Genomic DNA, 27,514 nt, shown 5'->3' with positions numbered 1-27,514 from the left:
CTACCTGAAACAGACAAACCGTTAATGATACAGCCATGATGTTGTCTGGGAATCAATTTAACCTTAAAAAAACAATGTAAAGTAGATTTGAGCAGATATTTTTGGTTCCATGGAGACAAAGCCATTCTAAAGCACATATCAAGGACCTCATTTTGAGCCTGGATCCATATTTATTTTGATTCTGTTCACATTGGAGAATCCTGCTTCACAGCAGCAGGTTGAGCCAAACATCCTCTAAATGTTCAGTGTCATCTTTGAGCACCATTTCACTTTTCTTTCACCAGTTCACCACAGTTCTTCCAGCAGTCCACACTTTCTCTGCTCTTTTTCTCATCATCTTCTCCTTCTTTCTCATCGCCCGGCTTGCCACAGGTTTGCCTGCTGTGTCTAAAAGTAGCAGCAGCAGCAACCCAGACTGACAGCAGCTCATTGGATAATTTCTATCACATGCAGCCTGTAGCCTGTGAAATTAGACACTGTCGTCAGACAACATGCGGTAATTTATAAATGTTTTAAATCAGGTTGGGTCCGGATTAGCGGGCAGGTTGGTCTGGATTCAGAACGTGCTCTGCTAATCCATGACCTCTGGTTTAGGGCAATGTATTTCTTTTTTTTTCACCACATCATTAATAAGAACTTAATCCTAAAGGTTGAAGGTCAGATATTCATAGATTTCTGTTTTCATATTTGTCCTTAGAATCAGTAAAACCCTCTGCCGTTTCTATACAACTTTATATTGTTCTATACCCGGCGGGTTTCAGGTCTAAAACTGTTGAATTGGTTTAAAGTTAAGTAATTATTACTGATTTTACTCAAATTTAATGAGAACTTCAGCAAATTATGTTTGCTGTTTTAAATGATGCTGAATAAGCTTAAATTACAAATCACTGCTCCATCATTAGACCTTTCATAAAGCACTTTGTCATTTTGCTGGACATTAAATTGACCCAGAAGTTCTTGAGATAAACATAAAGTTTTTGCTTGGAGACCATTTTTAACTAAAATGATTAAATTAGCATAAAACACAAGTACACCCATCTCAAAGATCGATAAAACGTCTTCTTTAAAACATTTTCCACTAGAGCTGGAAGACATTTTGAATATCTTAAAAAAAAAATGAACGACTAAATAAAATGAGTTTTTGTTTCTGTTAACAAAAGTTGAATTAAAAAGCAAACAAATAAAAACACAATAGGATGGAAAACACAACAAGAACACAGCTCAAATAAAAGGGGTTATGAGTTCCCTGTAAACCTAATTTCACTTCACAAAATATGAATCATTAAGCTCAGAGAAAACAAGAGAAAGTTCCAGTTCCATGAACAAAAAGTACAAACTAACAACAAAATCATTCACTATGAGGAAGAGCAGATGCCTCATCACGACCGTTGGTGAGGAATGTTTCCCCAGGTAATTTCTACTGGGGATCTAATGCTTGAAACCTTTTTGGAAATGCTGGATTTTTAATGACACTAAAGGTCTTTACAGATGAAACAAACTACACCGTCTTCAAGGTCTCACCATTGTGTTTCTGTTTTCTGTTTGGTTTGTGGATTAAACATGGAGAAGATCTGTGAAAACTTGTTTTAGGTGCAGATGTTTGTTGTATAGCTACGCCTGGTTTATCACAAACGTGACTAACCGGCTTGCAAAGGTTAGGTGGTTTACCGCCATCATTCAGTTTGAATCCAGATGACTCCCACGTTCCAGCTTTCGCAAAAACCAACTCCATCTTTGCTTTAACAAATCTCAGATGGTATTTACTTGGTTGGTTCTTTGCTACATTCTGAGTTAAAGGTATTGTTGAGGATTTTCTCGAATTATTTTAAAAGTCCCGCCCTCTCCAATTAAAAGAAAAAGCACATTTGAGAGCATGCACAAGCCCATTTCTCCTTGTGCACACTCTGTTTAAAAGTTGCTGTTCTCATAACTCATACAGGCGTACTGTTTCTGAACGTCTGCCGTAACCCCTACTCCACAGTCTGCCAGGAGCCGATGCAAACACACTATACCACTCTATCCAGAAGCTTTATACCAGCTGTCCCCAACCACCGGGCCGTGGACTGGTACCGGTCCGTCGGTCATTTGGTACAGGGCCGCACAGAATAATTTATCGACGATCAGAGTCTGAGTGATGTTTTGTTTTGAAAAATATAAAAAAAATGCGGTATTGTCTCCCAATTACATCAGTCGGTGCATCTGTGCCTCTTGACTAGAGGTGAGTATTGGCATGAGTGTTGCAATTCGATACATGTCGCGATACTTGGGTCACGATATGATATTATCAAGATATTGCAGTATCACTATATATTGCCATATTTTCCCCAGCTATCAAAATCAAATGATGAGATAAAACAGCAAGTGCTGTATATTTTCATCAGAAAATATTGATTAGGTATTATTATCCATGTTGTTTGGGGTTTTCTTCCACTGTGACTGCCTTAAATACAGATTTGGTGCTGCACGCACAGTTAAAGGGCTCCACAGCGCTTTCTGCCAGAGTGGTGGTGCAGAGGTAGCCCATTTTCCCATCAATGTTTTATGTAACCATATTTTTTTTTTTAAATCGATACTAAGAAGGGAAAGATCGCCAAAGCGATTATTTCCCACACCCCTACTCTTGACACAGGTTCATTCAGTTCAAGACTCATCCTATCTATAACATCCTATCTTTGTGAAGCGGGATTTTCTGCAGTTACAGAGACCAAAACAAAGCTACAGAGCAGACTGGACATCAGGAGCACACTTTGTGTGTCATTGTCTCTGATTTTGATCAACTAAAAAACTGTCTCAAACTGCTGCCAGTTTCTCATCCATGTTCAAGGTGAAGTTGGATCAGTGGAACATGGACTGTGCAAGAGTTCACGTTGTTTTACGGGATGACGCTCATAATATCGCCAAAGCACTGAATGATGCCAAATTGTTGTAAACGAAGGACTGCCATGCACACCTTTGAAGGAGAAAATTGTTGCAGGAAGATCCAGATGTAGGACCTCCTGACATTGATGAACCTGCACCCAAAACGTGTAGTCAGTCTATTGTTAGCAGGAGATGCAGAAATCCTAAGGGAGAACATAGGTAAGGAGAACTGCTCTCCAGCCCTTCAGCTGTGCAAGAACAGAGCTACCTTTCTGAAGTTCCCATCGACCTTTTGGCCTACTGGAAGCTCAATGACATCTTGTCACTTTCCAAGGCCTATTTCTCTGCCTCATGCACAAGCATTGAAAGTAAGCACCTGCTTAGTTTGGCTTTTGTTTATCAATAAGTTAAGGAGAACAGCCTACCTGTTCCATTTTAATTGTTATTATTTACCCTTTGAGTTTTGAAACCGTTATATTGGCTGCATTTTATGCTGTAGATTGTTTGACTTTCACAAGCAGATTTTCTAGATTGTATTTGCATTTTAAATCGCCAAAAAATCAGCGTTTTCATTTTTCACTTCAAGAAAAGCTGTAACTCAGGTCACTTAATGGTATTTAGGCTCCGTCCACACAAAGTCAAAATGAACACGAAACGCTAATATTTTCCAGAACGTTTTTTCTTAAAGACGGAGATGTAAAATAAATGTGATCGACCACATTAATGCATGAAAATGCTGCAAAATGTATGCCAGGCCTGTAAGTGGCGCTGTGGTGCCAAAGCAAAAATAGGCGAAAACAGGCAACGAAATGTTGGGCATGCGTAGTAATATTTATACACGGTTGCCCTGCGGGTCCATTTTCGTGGTTCAGTCAAATTCAGGTGCTGAACTATGTCGTCGATATTGCTCTGTTCTTCCTGGAGATATTCCAGAAGAGGAAGATTCTGTTGTAAGCCCGACAGCAGGGTGAGTAGCATGAGCAGCACCCATTCAACACAGTACGGCGCCATTGTTGTTGTGATACTGTGTCGCGCATGCGTGTTTAGAGGCGACGCTATGACGCATGCATGTAAAAAAAAAATGCGGTTAGAGCTTAAAGATGGAAACGCGAAAACGGCGTTTCAAAATCTTCCCACTCTGAAGGCTTAATAAAAAAAAGATCGTTTACAGACCCCCGAAACGCCGGCTTCGTATGGATGAGAGGCTGGTTTGGTGAAAAATTAGTGAATTTAGGCCAGGGTTTGACTTCGTGTGGACGGGGCCTTAATCTTTCCCCAGCCGAGTTTAAGATTTAGTAAAAACAAATCAGCCAATTTTGGCCAAAGGTTTGAAACAAATCTAACCTTTTGTGCTGGTTTTGTTTTCATAATGTCAAAAATATGAAAGACTATATGGTATTTAGTTCATTTATTAGGTGGTCAGCAATTTTCAAAATGTGTTATTTATATATGAGAAGCTTTAAAGACCATATAACCCCGGAAAATATCAGTTCTAGAAATATTAAATTGGTATCAGTGGGTCTGGCTTTTAAAGATCGGTGATCGGCCAGAAAACTGCAATCAGTGCACCCTTACTTTTCATGATGTCAGCGTATCAAAGGTCATACAATTACTTAAAGAAGATGTCATGGTTTATGATGCTCTTGATTTCATGACCCTAACTTGTATTTTTAGTAGGATGGGTGACTTGGTGCGTTTTTATAAAGAGAAAACGATTAAAGTGAATTGTAAAGATGGGTTGGTCCCAACGGGTCTAATTTGGGGATATCTCAACAGATTTTTATCTTCCTGATCCTTACTGCCAAAGTCCGCTTTCCTGACCTCCCCTTTTTTTCACGTTTAGTCCCGTTTTTACACCCCATCGCCAAAAAAACACACACCCCTCAGTTATAGCTCACTGGACCAACATCAGTCGACCTGCTTTTGCAAGTAGGAATGTTGGCACGCAACGCAAATTACTTTCTCTGTTGAAGCAAACAGCGAGTGTGTCTGAGCCAGCATGGCTGTGTGAGTGTGAAAGGAAGGTGATAGTGGAAGGTGACGGTCTGTGGGACGACAGTGGTCTGAAAAAGGAACAGATGGTGATTTGTCTTTCATCTCTCTTTGATGCTGCGGGTCGCTCCAGTTATTTCTCCTCTATATCCTCTGAGCAGGTAGCCCTCAACACGCACAATGAACATACCTTTCTCTCATTAGCACTAATGGGATAAGGAGCAGGCTCTCACTCGGTGTGTGTATGTCCTGACTGACAGCCAGCCCAATGTAGGCAGACTGTAGTATATTAAACACAAGCGCAGATTGTTTGCCACAAGAACTGTAACCCAACACAGTGGTTTGTCTTGGCAGGAAATCAAAGAGCAGGCTGGTAGGTACAGTGTTAGTCCAGGACAAAGGGGGCATTGTTGCAGGGTGAGCGCCGCTCTCCCACCGCTGCTTCGCTGTGGGCTTTCAGCTCCTCTTTTCACAAGGACGAACTCCGACTGCTGTCCAGTTATCAGGGTAGAAGGAAAACACAATGGTACCATGACTTATAAAGGTGTTCTCCCCAAAGTTTTCCACATTTCATTGAGTCGAAACCCCAAAATGGAAAGTTTTTTTAGCAGAATTTTAGGTGGCAAAGATAGATCAACACAAAATGTGCACAACTGTTAAGAAAAGATTAAAGTTATACAATCTATAGAAATAGAGATCTGCAAACATTGGCATTAGGGCTGAGAAAAATTATATTAATGTTCAACCAATATTGCAATTTTATTTTGATTTTCCTTTGCATTAACATTTAGATGTTGAACTCCATGGATTCATTGCTTTCATGACCTTGAAAGCTTGCTTGTTCAGAGTCCATTGTTGCAAAAACCAATCAAACATATACAAAGTCATCACACCAGTATATTTATATGAATGACAACAACAAGAAACATTATAAAAACACTTTAAAAAAAAAAAAACATGATTTCATGAACAGGTTCACTTTTTGTACATAAATGTTGGCCTTCTGAGGCTTTGAGAAGGCAACTCTATGTTTTGCATGGTCCAATATTTTTTTACAAACCTAAGAAAAGTTTAATAATGGAGAAGCTTTTAGTGAGTTTTATATTTTTTTAATATAAAAAAACTATTTTCTCAGAATGTGTTTATTTATAAGCAAATTTGAAAATTAACAAAAATCTAGAAAAAGTACACTATATTATATTGTTTGCCATGTGACATCCAGATTGTTCATGCTTCTTTGCCTTTTCTAAAAAGTGCTTTAAATAAGTCCTAGCTGTCTTTATCCATACTGGGTCGGATCATGACGTTTGAAAAAGGAGGCAGGGAAATCAGAATAAAGCTACATACAGTTAGCCAAGCCTTCCTGCTAAACCAGGTCCTGGAAAAGGACGTTTCTTGCACCATTTCTCTCTCTCTGTCAATCACCCCGCAAAAACGTTTGCACTGTACCGGGAGGTGGTGAGCAAATATACTTCCTGTCACCTCAGGGTGCAGCTCTGGTGCAGAGGAGCTACTGCGCATGGACAACTTTTAACAAGAGATTTTTGCTCCCTAGGGCGGAATTACATCACCAATCCGATGAAAAATGGAATGACGCTTTACTTGTCTTTGTCTTTACTTACTTTGTCGTTAAAGATACAATATGTATCTTGCACATCTAGCGCCCTCTATTGGCCAGCCGCCACTGCCCTAAAGGCCAGTACACATTGGACGTCTGGTCTGAAGTAAAATTCAATCATTTACATCTAATTGAAATGCATAAAGATGGACGGAGTGTAGAAGATTCTCTCTAGGAGTGCTGGCATTCATACCGAGGTAGAGCCCTGGTGTTTTATGGCGGGAGCTATGCCAAAATTTGACAAGGATGTCAAGATTCAGAAAAGAGGAAAGTTCTAAGTAAATTCTCTGTATCTTGACGTAAACCATCCAAGTTTGTTCCTATATTGGTTCATCTGAATATACACATTTAGAGCAAGTAGGGCCGACTGGTACAAACACAACCAATGCAACATTGGAACAACCATTTAATTCAACCAAATACTGGGGGAATTTCTGGTACAAACTCAACTGCGACTGCACAGTGATGCATATAATGCATCACTACCAGTACTGTGCAGATCTGCTTGGAGCTCATAGAGTCAATGTGTTCCAGTCTTAAGTGGTAAATAGCGTAGAGCTATCTAAGTTTAGCAAGAATACAGCCATTCTACGATGAAAATGACTTTGAGGTTTGTTGGAGAACGTTAAACAATAAAACATTAAATGTTTTGCAGGAAGGTGAGCTACAGGTTTTGATCAGTGCTTTGTGAGATGCTCTAAGCTTGTGAGACATTTTTATACACTGGAAAAATGATATAGAAATATGTACAAATGTCTTAAATTAAGTGTATTTACTCTTAATTTGAGTAGGTAAATGAGATAGTGTGCCAATGGAATAAGCATTTTTACTCCTAAAATAAGATAATTAGATAATATGCACTTGAAATAGGACAATGCAATTTTGTTTTCTTATTTTAAGTGTAAATCGTCTTGTTCCATTGGCAAGATGCCTTTTTCCTTCTCAATCCAGGAAAAATGCAATTATTCTAAGAAAAATGACTTATTTAGATTCTGATTTTTTTTCCAGTGTAACTTCACACTGCTTTAAACTTCTTTGCAATTTTTTTTTCCTGACCTTTCTTATGTGTTCATTTATCTTCATCTTGCTAATTTTTCACTAATGATCTTTCAAAACCTTCAAAGGAGAGCTGAAAAATGGATTTTATTTAGAGGTGGGATGTTAAAATCAGGGCTAAATACAAATAAGAATGATTTAATCTTGGCTAATTGCTTAACTTCAGCTGTGTGCTAAAGTAAAACGGAGAAAAAATGCAGAATCTTTATCATCAAAGACGAGGCTGCTGGGAAGCCGTGGCATTAGGAGTCCCTCTAAATACCAAATGGTTTTCACATTAAGGCAAGTCTTTTGCTTTTCTTTCCAGCCACCCGATGATATGCTATTCCACCATAATATGCCATGATTACAAAAAAAAGAAAAAGATGCTTGGACTTGTTCTTATTGAAGAGAATGTTACCAAATGATGGTTACCTTTACCTTGGCAGAAAGAAATATGGCAATAAAAAAAGGGATGTGTTTGAATCCCTTTGCAGCTGCAGTTTTTGTATCTTGGAGGCACACTTGGACACTCACTTTGTCCTCCTATTGATCAAATCTTAGTTTTGTGTGCAAAAAAGGCCTCTTTAATGGTAGGAGGGGTGCTTTATAAAAGACACCACAGTCCCAAAAGCGATGTATGTGGTAGTCGCCACTTTTGTTAAACCTCGACGGGGCATGACTAGGGAAGCAAAATGCTTCCATATGGCGGCTCCTGCCAGCAGGGCCCTCCTCCGTCTGCTGCTTCTGGTAATCGCTTTTTAAGTTTCTGCAGCCAGAGGACAGTGATAGGCCTGCAGAGCCTGGTATCCACACTACTATAGTTATACTTTACAGATTTTAACAAGGCAAGCAGGGATACTATCCATAAAATTCAAGGTGGCATCTATTTTGGAGATTTTCCAAGGAAACTTATTACAGCATATTCCTAATTAAGGAATATCATCATTTTGCATTATAACTTTCTGCTATACGTTTTTTTTTTTTTTGCCACTGTGATTCATTGAGATTGCACACAAAAAATACTGTTCTCTTCATGCATTTAGGAATAAAAAAAGCTTTCATTTTAGGTTTATACCACAAGTAATGGTTTTACAGATCAGTGGTTTTATTGACTCAAAAAGTAACAAAATACCCTCTTAATTTGAATGATAAAACATGTTTGAATATTAAGCATTACTACACTTACCCACTGCAAATGTGAAGCAAAAGAAAAAAATATAGGCAGATTTTAATAACTTTATAATTAGTTAGTCCCTATAGTCTTAAAGTTTCCATCACAGTCACAGTTGTTTGAGGTTATTCCAAAGGTATTACATTGAAAATAATAATAACAACCTGAGAGTAATCTTTAACAAATCTCACCACTACAAACAGCCGCCTTTATTGAACACTAGTTTCCTAACTGCTTCTCCTTCTAAACTCTTGGATTCACAAGTTTAAAATGGTAAATGACACATACTTATATACTGCTTTTTGAAGTCAGAGGACTTGACCAAAGGGTTTTACATTAAAAGACATCTTGAAAGTCTTTATTGAAAGTTGCCTTTAAGACTTATGCCATGCGGTATGTTCTTTTAGATTTCTTTAGGCTGACATTTAGCTGCACAACAAAAAATGCCTTCTAAAAATAAGAAAAAAATATAGTGTTTTAAGTGAATAATTGCTTATTTTGAGCAAAATAATCTGCCAGTGCAGCAAGCAAATGAGACTTGGTAAGATTTCTTAAAACAAGAACATAATATCCAAGTAGTAAGCATCTAAAAAAAACTTCAATCAAGTATAAAAATCTATTTTTTCCTTTTACTTGTTAAGATTTCTTCTCTTATTTTAAGGAATTTATTCTCATTTATTAGTCATTATTGCTTAGAATTAAATGTCCTCTAACCAATTATTGCTCAAAACAAGCAGACAACAGGCTTAAAAACAAGCCAAATGTACTTGATACCAGTTCATTTAAAGGCTTAAAACTAGTCTGTTTTTCTTAGCTATAATTCATTTCATTATTTAGGTGTAGTGAATGTATTGGAAAAATACACTTGACAAAAACTTCAAAACGTTTTTTTTATTAATTTTTGGGCAGAAATGTCACAGAATTAAGTGAATTCCCATCATCATTATTGTCTTGAAACAAGTAAAAATGTACTCACAGTCTAAATGTTAACGCGACTCAGTCCACAATTTGTGCTATTTTATGAAAAAAGCTGCTCAGAATTAGTTGTATTATCTACGTAGTTAGGATGAAAAAGGTGAATTTTCTTAAAACAAGTCAAATAATCTTAACAATATTCAGTCTTACTAAGAAAATACATTGAAAAACAAGTGTAACAAGACCAAAATGCTGAATTCAAGTTTATTACACTTGCATATATTTTCCTTTTTCGCAATGTGAACACTTAGTTGTAGTTCTGAATACTCAATCAGTGAAATATCTCTGATTTTTATTTCAAGCTTTTTATAAAGCTTTCTATGCTACTTATTCACTTTCCTGCTCATTGGCTATAGTTCCTTTTTCTGTTTGGGACATCCTGAAAACATTCAGAAAGTAGTCACTTAGTCTTAAGAAAAAGGTGATTCAGAGGGGACATCAGGCCCTAATTATCCTGACCAAGGGGGCATATCCCAGACAACATGTTACTGCGTCTTAATTGGCTGCACCTGTCTCATGTCATCGGTCATAACCCAGTGAGTTCTCAGGGAAAGGTCGCCGAGATCAAGAAGGTTTTCTGCACCATGTTTGCGCTGAAAACTACATGAGATAATCCAGTTCTTGGCAGCGAGATTGTGTATGTTTTGGAAAGGCCACAGAGTATCAGATCTTCAGGCCCTCAAATGGGGCACTTTCTTACCAGCGTCTGGCAGCGATGCAGAATGACCACGTGGAAGTTACATTCAAGAAATGAATTCAACAAAAAAAAAAAAAGAAAATCTATGATAGAAATTCAGAAATTCTTTATCTGATAAAATATTTCTAAAGAGAGCGCAGGGACCACTGCACACTTTAAGGTGCTAATCTTATGTTGCCTTTTTTCCTCAAAGTCCTTCAGATCTCGATCAAAGATTGAACTCCTTGACTCCTGCACAGTCCTCCACTTCTCTGTGTCTTCACTCAGACCATCGAAGGCCCCCAACTGTTTACCCAAACACTTGTTTTTCAACCACATCATCAGCATCACCTTTTACGTCCGTACACTGGCTTAAATCCACTGCTGTCACGCTTGCTATGTGCTTACTTTAAACAAGACTAGGAGGTAAATTTTTAGATTTAAACATATGTTTGACTCATCTAAGTAATCCCTTTTGCCAATGTTTGAAAACCGAAGTTTCTTGATTTTTGTCAGTATTTACATTTCTTAACGACAGCTGAAGGCTATAAAGGAACACAAAGAATTCCTCAAAAGGCAACTACGTCTGTTTTTGCATTTTGGAAAAGCTACTGAATTGTTTTAATGAACCATACAGTCATCACTGTGCTATTTTTAAGGTTGTCAAATTCCTGTGTCAGCTGTAGACTTCTAGCAGACGCTGCACGGTTCGGGATCATGAGGGATTTCTTGGTCTACTGCCAGTCACCTTATATGCTTTCTTTATGAAAAGTTAATCATCCACAGCTTTCTGGTTTTCAAGTTTTTGTGTTTTCAGAAGGAATGACAGTAGCTGGCAGCCCCCAACTAGAATCTGTCTGCCAGCACAAGTTGGGAATTACAAATAGGATTCAGAAAGACTGTAGCCTTGTCAGTTTGGTCTGTTTATCTGGAAGCATTACAAAAGATGAGTGAAGAATGAATGGATAACAGAGGAAGGTTGGACACATGAAGAGAGTTTTTGGTGATGGCTTCTCTAGATTGATACTTAATTCTCTTCAAAACTGATTATTACCTTCAACCATTTTTCAGTTATGGAAGCTTAGAGCGGTCGTGTCCTTCCACTACTTTTTCACGGTGGTTTTCTCGTGAAAACAAGTTCATTTTCTAATTGTCTGACGATTATGAAAGCCATTTTCTCGTGATAACAAGATTATTGGTGTGTGTTAAAACTGATTACATTCTTCAATACCACAACAGCAGGAGGGGATTAATAAGTCAAGGCGGCTTATGTTTAATTCTGTAAATAATTACTTTTAAGGAAACAAGACAACGTTGTTGGTTTGATGATTTGCTTTAATTTCTGATTCATAAGCAATTAGACCTTTGCGTTCAGTGCCTCAGCACGGGGTGTTTTCTGAACAGCCCCGGTGTTACGCCTGTAACTGGTATAAGATGCATTAACCCCCAAAATGAGTCCAGATGAAAGATTTCCATTGAAAAAACATATTTGATTCTACTGTATTCCATGCAATCCAGTAATCCACGACGAACTGGCAAGGAGTAAAAAGGAAACTGAAAAAAAAAAAAAGACTATTTGCGCACACATGGTACCGCGACTGCTAACTACGGGCACTACAGGCATGAATTGACTGGGAATCCTGGGCTTTTGGCCAGCCTCATTTATTACTCATACAGGTAAATCATCTCATTATCTCAAGAAATCAATATTCGGAATCATTTCCCATGATGACGAGATAATTATCTTGTTATCTCAAGAAAACAACTAATGGTTAAACCGTGATAATGACATAGTTAAGTCATTATCTCGGAAAGACAAAGGAAAAAAAATAAGTCTAGTAAGACCGCTCTCGACTGCCGAATTCAGTGAATTCTCTTTAAAAATTGTAATCACTCTGATATCAGGTTTTAAAGGTACATGTATACATTCTATGCCCTTACTTAATAGACAGAAACCCAGTTGAGTTTAATAAACATAAGGCTATATACTCAATGCATTCATCCCGGTAGTGTTTCAATAGTCCTTTCTGAGATTAGAACTGCCTCTAATGTAGAACTACCAGCAGTACTTTTGAACTTACAGAAAGCCAGAAGGTGAGCATTGATTCATCCACTAAATAAGTCCAGACCGTGCTTTAATACGTTGTGGAAAACCGACAGGTAGGAAGAAAGGGCTTAAAAGCATTGCTAACACCAGTAGTACTATTAGTAAAGACGTGTATTCACATATCTTTCACTCAATAGAATGCTTCCTGAGCTTTAGTGAACTCCAACGGTCATGTTGTTTTCCCAGAGAAAACCCAAGTTTTTATACTTCTTGGAATCAAACATTGTCTTGCCTCTTTTTTACACTTGATCTTGGACTTTTCGTTCTCTTATGCTGAGAGTTCCACACACGCTCGTCGTCATTGCTTTTGCTTGTTGACCAATTGTATGCATACACAGGGACTTAATCGTAGCAAAAACAAAGCTTAAAAGACAAAAGTAACAAATACTATTAAAGGAACATGCTGCAATCGGTCATAAATAGGTTTTATGCAACCAGAGTTACTAGTGTATAATTTAAAAAATGTCAAACATGATTATGTACCTCTAAGTTTTTAGCCAAACGATATGGAAAACATTATGACTGAGGAGTGAGTAATTGGAGCATTCTAAATAAGTCATTATTTTTCTTAAAATAAGTGCATTTCTTCTTGAATTGACGAGGTAAGTGAGACACTTAAGACAATTCACACTTAAAATAAGAAAAAACAGTTGCATTGTCTTATTTCAGGTGAATATTATGTACTCATCTTATTTTAACAATAAAAAACTCATTCTATTGGCAAATCATCTTATTAACATACTCAACTTAAGGGTAAATTAACTTTATTTTTTACTTAATTTTAGATGTTGATGGTCAAGGACAAGCAGGGAAAGAAAAGGTACACTGAAAAAACTAGTTAATCTTAGTTACTATTTTGTTCTTAAAATAAGTGGATTTTTTCTTGACTTGAGCAGGTAAGGGAGACATTTTGCCAATGGAATAAGACCATTTATATTTAAAATAAGAAAAAACAACCGCAGTCTCTTATTTCAAGTGTATAATATCTAATTATCTTATTTTAAGGGTAAAAAAATACTAATTCCATTGGAAGATCATCTTATTTTCCTGCTAAAATTAAGGGTGAATACACCTTTTTTAAGACATTTCTACTTATTATTAGAATTTCTTTGCAGTATAGGTATGAATTGTATGGTAAGTCTGAAAGAGGCAAAGGTCAGAGCATCTCCAAACCTGCCGCTCTTATGTATGCCAACTGCCTGGTCTGTAATGTTCCAAGAAAAGGATAATTTCACACCAGTAGCCATGTCTTTTGGTGGGGAGGCAAGGTGGATCGATGTGTGTCATCATTGAAAGATGTTGATTGGTCCAGTGAATGATTAACACCCAACCAGGTGTGTGCTATGCCCACCAGGATCCACTAGGATACAAAATATGAAGAAAATGACAAGCCGGTTGAGGCACAATGATGCTCTCAGCAATAATATGCTTTGTTCCTGCTATCCATGTTTATGGTATTTTGATGCCTATCACCTATGATGCTGTGTACCGTATTTCATGGAAACAGTATTTCCCATTAGATGTGGTAATTTACCTTCCAACAAAGCAAACCACTTCAGGAAAGATTCTGGCTCAGGAAATATATTTTAACTACGTTACAGGTTTGTTTGAGCTCCACAGATTATATCAGGGAATTGGCATGAGGCATGTGGAGCCTGGTATTTTCTACCAGAGCACTCACTTTGTTAAAATTCCAGTTATGCAAAGTGGTTTACTCTGGAAAAACAATCTAGAAATAAGTAAAAAATTTCACTAAATTAAGTGCATTTACCCTTTTATTTAAGTAGGTAAATGAGATAGTTTGCCAATGGAGTGAGTATTTTTACTCTTAAAATAAGATAATTAGATAATGTGCACTAGAAATAAGACAATGCAACTGTGATTTCTTATTTTAAATGAAAATTTTCTTGTTCATTTGGCAGTCTCTTTTACCGCCTCAATCCATGAACAAATGCAGTTATTTGAATAAAAAAAATTGCTTATTGAGATTTCGATTTTTTTCCAGTGCACATCAGGAGAAAAAGGTTTTATTAGTTTAATCAGACATATTTGTACATATAGTTGACTTTATAGTATGTCCATCATTGAGTCTCACTTCTGCATTGCAACATATGATCATTTTCTACATGCCATGGTGGCACTTAGGAAACAGAACAGGTCCTACAGAAAGTTATGGGAAACCATGATAGATTTACTCTTACCATTATAGTGAGGGAAGCCATTGCATGTGAGTTGACCTGGATGAATAGATCAATTCACCCCTACTTTGTTGATGGACCTTTGTGTGGTCCGATAACTTGCCCCCACATTAGCTGATTGGCTCCAAAATACCTATTATATTAGCAGTTTCAGAACTAGTAACACCAAAACTTAAAGGACTTTAGCCATTGTTTTAGAATTTGGGGCTATAACACATAACCAATTTTGTTTCACATATAAGCTTTGCATTTTAAGGCTGTTGCTAGTGAGTTAAAGGCACAGCAACATGTGGTGTGTGCTTCACTAAGTCCTTCCTAACCACAAGGAAAAGCATTTATTGCTCAGAACAACTTCTAAAACCAAGACTTTGACATGTGCTATTAGGTGCTCACAGTCAGCCTGTGTGAAAAAAGAACAGCCAATATTTGGGCAGAGGCTGAGACATGCCTGCTGTTGTAAATAGTTGTGACACACACTACGAAATGTCGCCACCTAACAATGAGCAAAGCAGGTTAATATCGTCCCAACTGCTAAGTCATTGTAACCCTTTCATGACTCGCGCTCAAGAGAAGAGATCATTCTGACCACAGGAAGGCTTTATGAAATTCAGCTGTAGAGACAACAGCAGATGTCACAACCAGCAACAAGTTTTTCTTTTTTTCATCTTTTTATTGACAGTGTAATCACTGTCACAAGTACAGAGCAACGAAATTCACACTCTACATTTAACCCATCCCCTTGGGGAGAAATGGGCTGCCATTGTGCGGTGCCCAGGGAGCAGTGTGGGGGTTAAGGGTCAGAGAGCCAGAGTGGCAGTCTGTGGGAGTGGGGCTTGAACTCAGAACCTCAGGATTCCAAACTTTATGCCCTAACCACTTGGCCGCCACTCCCCTTATTAACTTTTTTTTCTAAAGTCTGAGTCTAATTCTACCCTCAGATACATACTCATGTGGAATAAGTACCCACAAACATTTTCTGTATACTGAGAGTGTAAGTGTGCAGGAGAGTAGCCAAACACCAGGCTGTTAAAGGAACTATAGGCAACATTTCGCCACTAGGTGGGCTGTTGAACACTGTCTGTACACCCAAACAGAACAAGTGACAAGCAGCACATCTCTCTAGGTTCACTCCAGCTGCAACCTTGCCCTGAGACCCCTCTGTCTTACCCTTTTCACCAGTCTCCATTGCGTGTATGTGCATGTTAGTGAAGGATAAATACTAAAATTTTTTGGGGCGGGGGGGTTTTAGGACAGTAGGTTGACAATAAAGGGGGTATGAGAGTGGGGGAGAGAGATGCGGCAAAGGACCCCAGGTCAAATTCGAACCCGAGTCGGCTGCGTCGAGGACTAAGGCCTCCATACATGGGCGTGTGCGCTATCTACCGTGCCACCAAAACACGCCCATAGGGGATGGAGTTTGATGCTTCCTGAATTGCTCTAGCTCATTACGCATGATCTGCAGCTGCTCTAGCACAAACAGAAAATGGGGGCCGAATACATCCATGTGCACTGATACGACCTTCACATCCTTCGAGATTAAAGAATAGAGACAGGGCTCCATTTCCAGGTCTGTGGCGGGGATGAGAAACGACCACACTGGTGAAAGCCCACATGAATATTAGTATTCTTTTTCTTCAGGCTGAAGATCTATTTCTTTGGCCATTTTGGAGATGGCTAAGATAAGAAAGGCAATATTATTGGTTGTGGATTCAGACTAAGGGGCATCCTTATAAAGTTGAAAAGTTACTCTTGTCGTGTTCCTAGGGGAGGGAGGGCACAGGCCATTGGAAAAAAACTGCCAGATTAAGCTGCCCTCCTAAGAAATGCCTTTCACCATTACTGCCAAACCAGTAATGTCGGAGCATGTTGTGGACAGCATGACATTCCAGTTTCTGTCATGTCTGTCACATGTGCTCAGTGTGAATCGTTTCTCATCTGTGAAGAGCACAGGCTGCCATTTGTTAAACTGCCAATCTTTGAGTTCTCTGACAAATGCCATTTGACTTGTAAAGTGTTGAGCTGTTAGCACAGGCCCCACTCATGGACGTCAAGTCCTTGTACCACCTTCAGGAAGTCTGTTTGTGACAGTGTAAGCAGAAACATGCATATTGTTGGCGTGTTGGAGGTCATTTTGCAGGGCTGTGCCAGTGCACCCCCTATTCCTCCTTTTACAATGGAGTCCTGCTGTTTTGTATTTGTCACTCCATAGTTCCATTAACATCTCTTGATGTACTGAACCAGGAGATGGGCAAAAGTGACCAAAAAAATGAGCCAAAAGGAATGAGAGTGGAAAAGGGTTCTGTGGTCAACGCCTGCAGAACCACTCCTTTTTCAAGGGTTGTCTTCACCTGTTAGCTTTTGCATAACAGCAGACAGATTTTAGCATTGAGATGGAGTCAGCATCGCTCTTTATCCGGACAGGTTGATTTCACAGGAGTGTTGTGTGTGACTTTGAGTAAGTTATATGTTGTTTTTGTGAACAGTGTATATTTATTCTAGATGTAAGTGTAGAGAATTAGGCAAACATTGTGTTTTCCAAGATTATAAGCATTTCCTACTTAGATGATTGCTCTTTGTAAAGGTTTTTTTTTACAAAGATTTTCAACTGTAGATAGAGTTAATTTTGTATTTATATGACAAGTCAGCACACATTTTGAATATATAGCGTCCCCTTTTTCTGTGAAGCAAAGGTGTCCAAAGATGGTTCTCAAGGCCTCAGCCTACGTGTTTTATGATTGCATGCTGCGGCTCACCAGAGTTGGACAATAACAGATTAGAAAAGAGTCGCCTGGTCTCAGCTGCACCATTCAGAAGGTGGGATGAGAATTTGAAGTAAACAACATGTGTGGGATGTTTTCTTTCCACACTGTGGGTGCCCTTAGCAACAACTGAGCATCATTTGAACACCGCAGCCTACTATGTTATGTATTGTTGCTGACTTTGTAAATCCCTTCATAACTACTGTGTACCAACCTTCTGATGAATACCTCTTGCAGGATAACGTACCGCAGAGCTTAAATGAGTTCCAACTGGTTTCTTGAACATGACGACAGTCTTTTATTATGCAGGATTATTTACTTCATGGATCTACAAAAACTACTGTTCTTTATACAATTATGTCAAAATATAACAACATGTCTGAGGAAAGGTTTCAAACACTGTTGCATCTATAATATAAATATGACAGATCTGGGGTGAAAGGGGTTCAAGCTGATGTACAGTTTAATGTTATGTTTTCACATCTGTGGAGCATTACTATTACGGACATGATGTTCCATAATAAAGGTTTGTTTTGAATACCTCTAAATAGAACTTTGGGATGTGACTTCCTGATTTCTCTAGAATTTTTTTTTTTAGGAAGCTAGACAATGTGTAGCTGTATGACAGTTTAACAGTGGAAATTAAAGAGAAAAAATCATGATATTAGGGTCATGCTAAGCTGGTAATGTCCCACTTTAAATGGTCTTTATACAGCAAACTTTCTCTTTTAGAGATTTTAACTGTGTTATATTCACATTCCTTTGTCATAATCATGCGCATTATGCTATTTTGCTTGATTCATGCATGTCTAAATAATTAAAATATTTTTTCTATTTTAGAATAAGTTATTGTACATTCCACCTTTGGACAATCATCAATACTTTTGACTTAGAGAGGTACTCCTGGTAAGACAACATGCCCAAAGGGGAACACAAGTTTAAAAAAAAAAGGTTGGGAAACACTGAAATAGATGACAGGTGTACTAGGGCTGAAACAATTAATCAGATTAATCATGATTAATAGATTATTGAAATAATTGACAACTAATTTAGTAATCAATTAATCATTAACTGGAGTAGAGAGACTCTAAAACATCCCTTTAGCTGAAAGAGCAACCCACTTAAACCAGTAATTAAGACAAGATTGTAAAAAGAAATATGCAAACATTTAGCATTTTAGATTAAAAAAAAGAAAACATTTTCCACCAATATGCTCTATCCAGAACTCCTCAATTGGAAAAGTTTGAGTTTCACCTGGTTTAATTTTCATGCATAGAACAGGGATTACTGGTCCCCCTCCACGAAGCACCTACTGCACAGTAAACAGCATTCCTTACTGTCTCCAACATGTGGTAATGTGAGGCAGAGCAGGATCGTTTCTGCTTAAAATTGAGACCAAGAGGCTCAATTTGTAGCTAATCTGAACAGCAACAGATACTATTGTTTTTTTTTAAACTAATGTCTAAAGCATTAAAAGTATTCTTCTCAAAGAAGAGCAGAATCACTAGAATCGAAGCTATACTGCAGTTCCATGAAGTAACTGGCTGGTTATACTCCCAGCATGTAGCAGTGGGCTTGTCGCAGGTATAACGCAGATATTTTTGATTTATGCCCTATTTTGAAGCGTGGTCGTCGCTATGTTATTCCACGCCACAACGCAAGAGACCGTCGCACAGAGCTACAAACTAGCATCCTGCACGGTGTCTGGGATAGTGTCCAAGGTTTGCCAGATGTTGTAAACGACACTACAGCTAGTTTCTGCCATTAGGTACCAAACATTAATTACGCATAGTGTAGAGCAGATGTAGAATTGACCAATCAGAGGCCTCCTTTCTCTCCACCCTGCGGCACTGTCTGCGGTCATCTACAATTTTTGGCAGATATTTATGCAGAGTGAAGTTCATTTTGTTCCATTTGTTAATATAAACACTAGATGAACTCCTGCTGTTATCACCTATATGGCGCCCGTTTAGCCGTGCAACATGGCGGAGCGGCGTCGACTTCTCAGCTGTGTTTAGAAGGTGAGGATGTTATGATAGAAAAATGTGAGGCCCTGAGCAAAACAGTTGTAACATGATAGAAAAAGTCAGTCCAGCAATAAGCTTAATAATGATTTATTAGTTTTACATAAAACTAGGCTTAAGGTAGGCTTAAGCCTAGTTTAAGCCCCCTCTCGACATTTATGCCTACAGTTGATTTCGGAAGGCCTAAAAAGCATGATATAGAACCTGCTGCTTTGCTCCCGACAATGTCTGAATTTAAAAAGTGTAACGGGAGCTTCAAACGAGTAAACAACATCTTTAGATAAAAGTACAGAAAAGGAAAGAAGTGAATGTGAGTCCAGAGCCGCAGATGTAAGAAACAAACGCTTCCATTGTTTGCTCTGGAGATTGCTTCTGGGCCAAGAGCCCAGACTCTGCAGCTTACCTGTGCTTTTGGGCAAGTCAGTGGGACCAAAACGGAGTTGTCAGGCAGTACAACAATATTATTATTTCCTGACATAACATTTCTACTATGCAACTATTATTCTTTTATCTTATGTCAGAGAACAATATCTGGCATTGATGGCCTCCTTTGGTTTGGGCCGTCACCCAACAGGGACAGTACCTTGTGTGAAATAAATGCCTCTGCCTGCATCTGCTGTTCTGTTTAATGTTTATTGGAGAGAGAGGCAATAAGCGTTAATTGTAAATGTTAACGTAGTGCCAATTTGAGCAAAGGAAATATAAAGTCTGTTTATTACCTCTGGCACTAACATTTTTCAGTTTCTCTACTGCAGAACATTTTTGTAGTCGTCATTCCATCACCAAGCGTGGACACTTTAGAGACAAATTAACCCAGAATGAATAAAGTACTCAGAGAGAACCCTGCATCCTTCCTGAGAACAAACTTTATAGAGAAATAGTGAGTCTGGGATACAAACCCACTTCTTGGAGTTTAATTTCTCATGATCAGCTTTTAAAATACAGTTAACAAGCTTTCTAGTACTTCAATAATAGCTTTTTTCTGTCATTTACGTAGTGGTCTTGACTTGCTTGGTTATTACGGATTACAGACACAACATCCAAAATCTGTCTTTATAAGCTGATAGTTTTGAAATATTTGCAATTTATTTTTTCTGCCTATTCTTCATTTTTTTTTCCACTATGGTTCTTATGAAATTTTTTCAGCTTTCTGTAAACCATTTTCCTTTTTATTCCCAACTTTAAAATTTTTATTATTTTGACCTAAATATTCTATTTAATAAAAGCCACAAACTGTTTTTATTTTGATGGGTTTTTTTCATTTTCTATACAGTTGTAGTTTGTTTTTAAATATATATTATACTCTTGTGCATACCAGTCAGTTTTGTTCCATCTATTTGTCACGTTACTTTTGAGATTCTCTGTGCGTCTGTTCCTGTTTGGCTGTGACTCCATCCTGGAGAGCAATATCAGCTGTGCTGCTGCCATCAACACCTTTGTTGTATATGTTCGGGGTCAGCCTGTTTTTCAGTGTGGTCCTGTTTCTGTGACTGGGTTGCTTTCTTCATCTTCTGACATGGGAGCTGGCTTGGAGCTCCTCTGCCTGGCTGTGTGTTTCCTGGACGGGGGCCGCCTTTTACAGCTGCTTTTTGTGTCTCTGCTTCTGTCTCCTTGAACCCCAGTAGGCCTCAGCAGATGGCCGATCACATTGAGCCTGGTTCTGCTGGAGGTTTCTTCCTGTTAAAAGGGAGTTTTTCCCTCTCCACTGTCGCTACAAGCATGCTTAGTGTGAGGGATTGTATTTGAGTCAATGAGTCGATGCAATCAACTGGTTTTCCTTAGATAGAAAACTTTGAATCAATTTCACTGGATGTTCTGGTGAACTGTAAAGTGCCTTGAGATGAGATGTTGTGAATTGGCGCTATATAAATAAAATGAATTGAATTGAACTAAATTTTTAAACTCTAACATCCAAAATTTCCAAATAAAGGTTTTTCAATTCTACTTTATTATCTTAAAGGAATAGTACACCCAAAACATGATTAGCCTTCATTTTCTACTCACCCCCATGCTGAACAACACTCTGGAGTACTTTTTTGATATCTCAGATGCATCTGGAGATCTGGGAGGCTTCTTGCTGTCTGCTGAGCTTCAAATAATGGAGGTCTATGGCGCCCGAGGCAGAAAGGTCCATAAAAGTCCACAAAAAACGTGTCAATATTCCTCCATACTGCCGGTCCAATGTATTCCAAGTGTCCTGAGTGGGTAACGCGCCTAAAAGCGCGCGCCTGCGCGTTCACGACGCTACGGAAACCGCGGCAGACCAAACCAGATGAAAGCGCATTCAGCGTCTGCTCTGCCAATAATGCAAGTGTAGAAGAAGAAATGTGCTGTTTACCTGTGCAAAGAAAGAAACAACGAAAGAAAAATGTCTGAGGACTTCAGTGTTGAGGAAGAGCATGAGTTCTTTGCCGAGCTGAATGCGCACATTCGTCTGGTTTGGTCTGCCGCGGTTTCCGTAGACTCGTGAACGCGCTTTTAGGAAATCCTATACACTACTGTTTATGCTCTAAAAACATTCTAAATGACTTCGTTTCGAGTAAATTCTGGATGCTACCCACTCAGGACACTTGGAATACATTGGACGAGCAGTATGGAGGAATATTGACACGTTTTTTGTGGACTTTTATGGACCTTTCTGTCTCGGGCACCATAGACCTCCATTATTTGAATGTCAGCAGACAGCAAGAAGCCTCCCAGATCTCCAGATGCATTTGAGATATCAAAAAAGTACTCCAGAGTGTTGTTCAGCATGGGGGTCAGTAGAAAATGAAGGCTAATCATGTTTTGGGTGTACTATTCCTTTAACTTTACAGGGATCAGTTAAACACGTTAGCCTAGATATATTGTAATGTTACTATTCATTTCAAATTTGGAGTCTGTTATGCTCATATTTAAATAATGTATACTTTGGTATATTTTTCACCTGTGCAATGCATGCTGGGTAGCAGTTAGGTCTCATTGGACTTTATGTAACTTAACATGCTAGTTATTAATGAATTTTTTATAAATATAAACCTGATGATCAATAATGACATTTGGAAATGCATCCTTAATGTTTTTTCATGGCAGTCTTATGCTTAATTATATTTGGGACGACTCCACTCAAAGTATATTTTCTTATTTGCAATTGAAGCCGGTGAGATAAAATGCTACATTTGGCCTCTATTTCAGCATTTTCAAGGGCAGATTAGACTTCTGCGACCGGACACATCAAATGTCGCTTGGATCTGATCGCGAACCAGTTTTGCTGCTATGCTTCTGTACCGTCGGTCTGGAATTTCTAGGGACGCACAGCAGTTTCCCCCCAAACAGCAAGGGGGAGCCTATTCAAGAACTTGCAAGAACTTAGGCGGATGGTCACAAGAACTTCATTTTGGCAGAGACATTGGCTTGTCTTTTCTGAGGCATCCTATAATGGGTTGTACTTCCGAACCTCCTCCATTAACCTTTCGTCGTAGTTGTCCATTGTAGTTGTGCCTCGGTTTTTAAAAATGGCGCGCCCCGGCACTGAATCAAGAAGGACGACCACACAGACAGCCGGAAAGGCATACCAAGGACCAATTACAGCTGCTTTTTGTCTGGGCACTTCCGCTTGAGGTCTGTGCGGGTTTGCGACTGTCCGACGGTTGCAAAACCTCTGCGTAGGGGGCGTGGTCGCGCACAGAGACAGATTTGAAGGTTGCAGAGGCTAAGCTGTCAGAAGCATAAATTGGCCTTTACCCTCTACCTGTTTATCTATGGTCTAGGACTGGTTGATATGGTAATATTCTGTATGTCTCTGTATCTTTGTTTTCATAAAGTTTATTTCTTTGCTTACAGTGATGAGTTGAAAAAGGAGGTCCGACAGCTGAAGAAGGAGCTACAGGCCATAAAGCAAAGGAGAGAGGAGCGTTCAAACCCCCCCGCAGAAGAAGTCAAGGAGGGTATGTGTGTATAGCTTTTATTTGTCTGTATGTACATATAAATGTTTACTAGTGTGACCGTTAAACATTGAATTTATTGCTGCTCCTGGACAAACTGTACATGCGTCTGATAATAACTTAGGAGCCTTTTTTTTATGGTTTAAAAAGCTCTCTGTCACGATTCCAGCTTTCAGTGTGAACACACGCTCTAAGAGGGTGGTCCACGCCGCATTCTCTGCTAATGTACACCAAGTCAGACAACCCTCTGATTTAGTCAATTAGTTGCAGGAGTTTATCCTCTCCCCAGGGGTCTGCATTTTTGTGTTGAAGTTGCTGAAAATTGCACGGTTAGAAATTGTTGAGCGGTCGCCACAGTTGCGTATCACAAAACCAGAGGGCGTTTGTTCGTTTGCAGCTTTGGCCAACGTGAATCTGTTAAAAACCTGACCCCGAATCTCCTCAGGGTCCTCACCACACTGCAGTCTGTCATACTGTTGTCAGTTCTGGACTTTTTTATTTATTTATTTTTCTGTTGAAACACATTTTTAACATTACAATAAGCACTTAGGCTCAGAGGTTAGCCTCAGGTTTGTGTTTTTGTCTCTCTGTCTGTCTGTGTGTTTGTGTGCTGTTGTGTGACGACACAAAAATGGCTTGCAGGGGGTTCTTCTGGGACCAGCCTAGCTGTGGGATTACCATCAGCCAAAGTTTATAGGAAGCATGATGGGGGTTCGGTTGCTCAAACATATTTTTTCTCTCCACAAACACGGATTTTATGGTTTTGAGTACAAAACCTGAAACAATCTTCAATTGTAGTTTATTAAGATATATTTTGTGAAAGAAAGCAAACGGCAATTGAATGTTTTTTCTCTGTGCTGAACAAGAAAAGTTCATTTAGGAGAGTAGAACCCCTGTCATTGTTTTAATAAATATTCCAAACTTTTGTTTTCCTTGTAAGGTATGTAAACGGCTAAATTATGAGCTTCCTTACCGGCTCATCCAGAGGCAGGAGTTGATTTTAAGAGGCTATTATTACATCCCCGTGTTGGGAGAAACGGTTAATTCAGTTAGATGGAATCTGTAGATGTCATGGGCCAATGACCACTGCAGGGGAGACGGATGTCTGCCCAAATGCTGTAAATCTCTGCACTCTGCTCGGCCACAGGCGAGCACTGTGGTGAGGATTTGTTTCATCTCGTCCCACTGGGGAAACTGCAAAACTGAAAGAGCTGCACTCATTATAGGGCTGATATTGACAGCACCATCGCTCAAACCTGGGTGAGGATGTGCCTGTGGTCGGTCAGTCCTAATGTGGACGAGCATTCAGAGCAGAGGTGTCAAATAACTAAGTTTAACTACTTCATTATGCTGCTTAAGTAGAATTTTTTGGTATCTGTACTTTACTTGTGGATTTATTTTTCTGATGACTTGTTACTTTTTCTCCGTTATTTCCTGAGATGTCAAGTAAAAAAGTACAAATACTTTGTTACCTTACTTAAGTAGAAATGTTGCCTTTCTATGCTTTACTGAAGTAATTATTTTTAAATCATACTAAAAATATATATCCCATGCACATTTTTCTTTCTTTGGCACCTTAATCTTCTCCTTTCAATTATTTGAGATGATGTAACGAGTAAATTTAAAATCCGACATGGGCGAAGAAATATAGTCAAAACTTCTATCATGTTTCTTAATTTTGGTCGATACGATATCATTTCAATATTGCTATATTTAGTGGGGGATGAAGTACTCGACAGTAGTACTTAAATAAAACTACTGATACTCAGTCAAATCTTACTCAACTACAAGTAAAAGTTGCTCAGTCAAACATCTACTCAAGTTAAAGTATTGAAGTACTCAGTCTTGAGAATACTTAGGTATTCAAAAATATTTAATTGTTAAAAAATATATGTACATTTTTAACATCAGAACTTTGCTGTATAATTTTCATAGTATTTTTTGTTTTATTGATCCGTAGAACCACCTGCTACAAATTCCACACCATCTGTAAAGAACTTCCATATAAAAATGCCACAAAATAATAACAGCTATTTTTATTATTAATTCTTATTTCAAAAGAAACCAGGAAAGTCTTTATTCTCTTCACACTTTTAATATGGAATAGAAGGTTATGGTTGAATCTATTACCACAAGGCAACAACTCACAGCTTGATAAAATGTATAAACTACAAATAATATCTTCCCTGAGTTCTCATGTTCTCATATTAGTGGAATTTCATGCAAAGCTCAAAAAAATTTGTCCTTATTCAGTCCTAATAGCTGCTATCTTGCATGTTTAAATTGCATTTCAACACAGCAAAAGCAACAGTAGATCACAAAGCTAAGCTGAGCCAAAAGAAACAAGTAACGTTTGGCTTCCTAGAAATGTAGTGGAGTAGAAAGTAAGCCCCCAAAAAATGACACTTAAGTAAAGATACTCAAAACCAGTACTTAAGTACAGTAATCAAGTAAATATACTTTATTTTCTACCAGAAAGTAACAAGACACATAAAACTGCATTTCATATTACTGATGAAATCTGTAATAATAGACCAAAAGATGTATTACATATTAAAAAATGTGTTTTAAAGTCATTAGGCTGTTTTGAATAAAATTTAATTAAATTTAAATTCACGTCAACTAAATGCCTTCTAAATTATTAGCAACCATAGCATTCAGGTTCAGTTTATTCTTGGTTAAAAGTTAGCAACAGTTTACAGGTGATTGCTTTGTGTTATATCCCTCATATCCAGCATGCACGAGGTGAGGGTGGGAGAAAGAAACGCCCCTTTAACAGGAAGGAACCTCCAGAAAAACTAGCCTCAGTTTGAAAAGTCTCCTGGCTCTGTGTTTAAAAAAAAAAAAAAAATACTGGACATCCTCCAATGGATGGGATTGAGGTCAAAGGTCAGAGAGGCTTATACACGAATGAACATTGGATTGTTTTGTGTTTTTTTTTTGTATTAAATAATTTGTTTCTTTCTTCAATTTTTTTTTATGAAAGTAAGTCAAAGCTACATGTCTGCTGTTGCAAAATATTTGAGTTAGGAAACTGGTGTTCCTGGAATGTTCTGAGTAGATAATAAAACTTCTGGGTGATACGTTTTAAAAATGTAGTAAAGAATAATGTTGCCTCACAGCTTGGCCTCATCCCACCATGACTTCTCTTTAAAATAGTTTGATTGTTTAACAGATAAGAAATCTTTAATCTCTGAGGAGCAGCGTTTGTCATTCACAACGGCCTTTGGTTGCTACAACATTAGCTGCTTGATTTGTTGCCTTTCAGGGCCCAGGTGACAGGAGAGGGGCAGGAATGCAGTTAGAGAGGCCATCAAGCTCAAAGCTAGGAGCTGCTGACAACAGCTGGAGAGGGTGATGTGTGTTTCTCTTGTAGAACCTGAGGGCATCATCAGTCAGCATGTCCAGCAAATAGGCCAAGTAGCAGAGGTGACCAAGGAAGGGATGGGAAGAAGATCAGTTGTGGGTCTCGTAAATCAGTTTGAAGAAAGTTTACCCTAAAGCAGTGCTGCAGAAAGCACTGTAGCACAAAAACCATGGATCAAGGATTTTTTCCATCCCAATGGACAGTTGTACATGAGAAGGGTCTTCATGCTTCATTTTTCTCTCAAAACACCTACTTAGTGTCGTAGGGAAATGGCCGTTCCAACCGTTGCATTTCTTAATTCTCCCAAGTTGTGCACGACTTTTAATAAGCGAATAAAGTGAATGTGATTGGTAGCAACTTAGTGCTAGCAGGTTCCCAATGGGAAATTCCATTGGGACCAAGTAGCACTAAATTGGTCACTTAGAAACGACACTGTCAAGTACCGCTATGGACAGAGGAAACATGCAAGAGGAGGAGAGTTTTGTGTTGGAGGCGGTGGATGAGTCTCCTCCGTCATCCATTTTTTATTTAGAAGAGGAAAGCGGGGATGAAGATGTTGTGGAAGAGGACGCCAGGGCGGCAGAAGCTTGGTTTGGTGTAGAAGGCTTCCAGCCGTACATGTTTGAGCCCTTGCCTCGCAACGCTGCCAGTTCTGTTAGCTCTACGCCTGCTGAAGACAGAGACGTCCATCCCCGTGAACACTGGGACGGAACTCAATGGGAAAGGAAATTATTCTTATTTCTTATTTTAACAATTGCGTATATTAGCTGCGACATACGAATCACGATGCTTTGCCCAAAAAATTTG

At 38.6% G+C, this 27,514-nt stretch overlaps 1 protein-coding gene across 1 annotated transcript in view; it reads left to right on the top strand.

Moving 5' to 3' along the window:
* The window catches only part of cwc27 (CWC27 spliceosome associated cyclophilin), a 72,546-nt gene that overhangs the window by 9,306 nt on the left and 35,726 nt on the right, over nt 1-27,514 (top strand). The window contains exon 11 of the mRNA XM_038303505.1: nt 23,240-23,343. Within this exon, the coding sequence (XP_038159433.1) occupies nt 23,240-23,343 (104 nt within the window). The remainder of the gene's footprint in view (nt 1-23,239; nt 23,344-27,514) is intronic.

The sequence above is a fragment of the Cyprinodon tularosa genome, unplaced genomic scaffold, assembly GCF_016077235.1.
Source record: "Cyprinodon tularosa strain WSP-4 unplaced genomic scaffold, ASM1607723v1 ctg511, whole genome shotgun sequence".
NCBI lineage: Eukaryota > Metazoa > Chordata > Actinopteri > Cyprinodontiformes > Cyprinodontidae > Cyprinodon > Cyprinodon tularosa.
The sequence above is the reverse complement of the archived record's forward strand: the minus strand, read 5'-3'. Positions and strand labels throughout refer to the sequence as shown.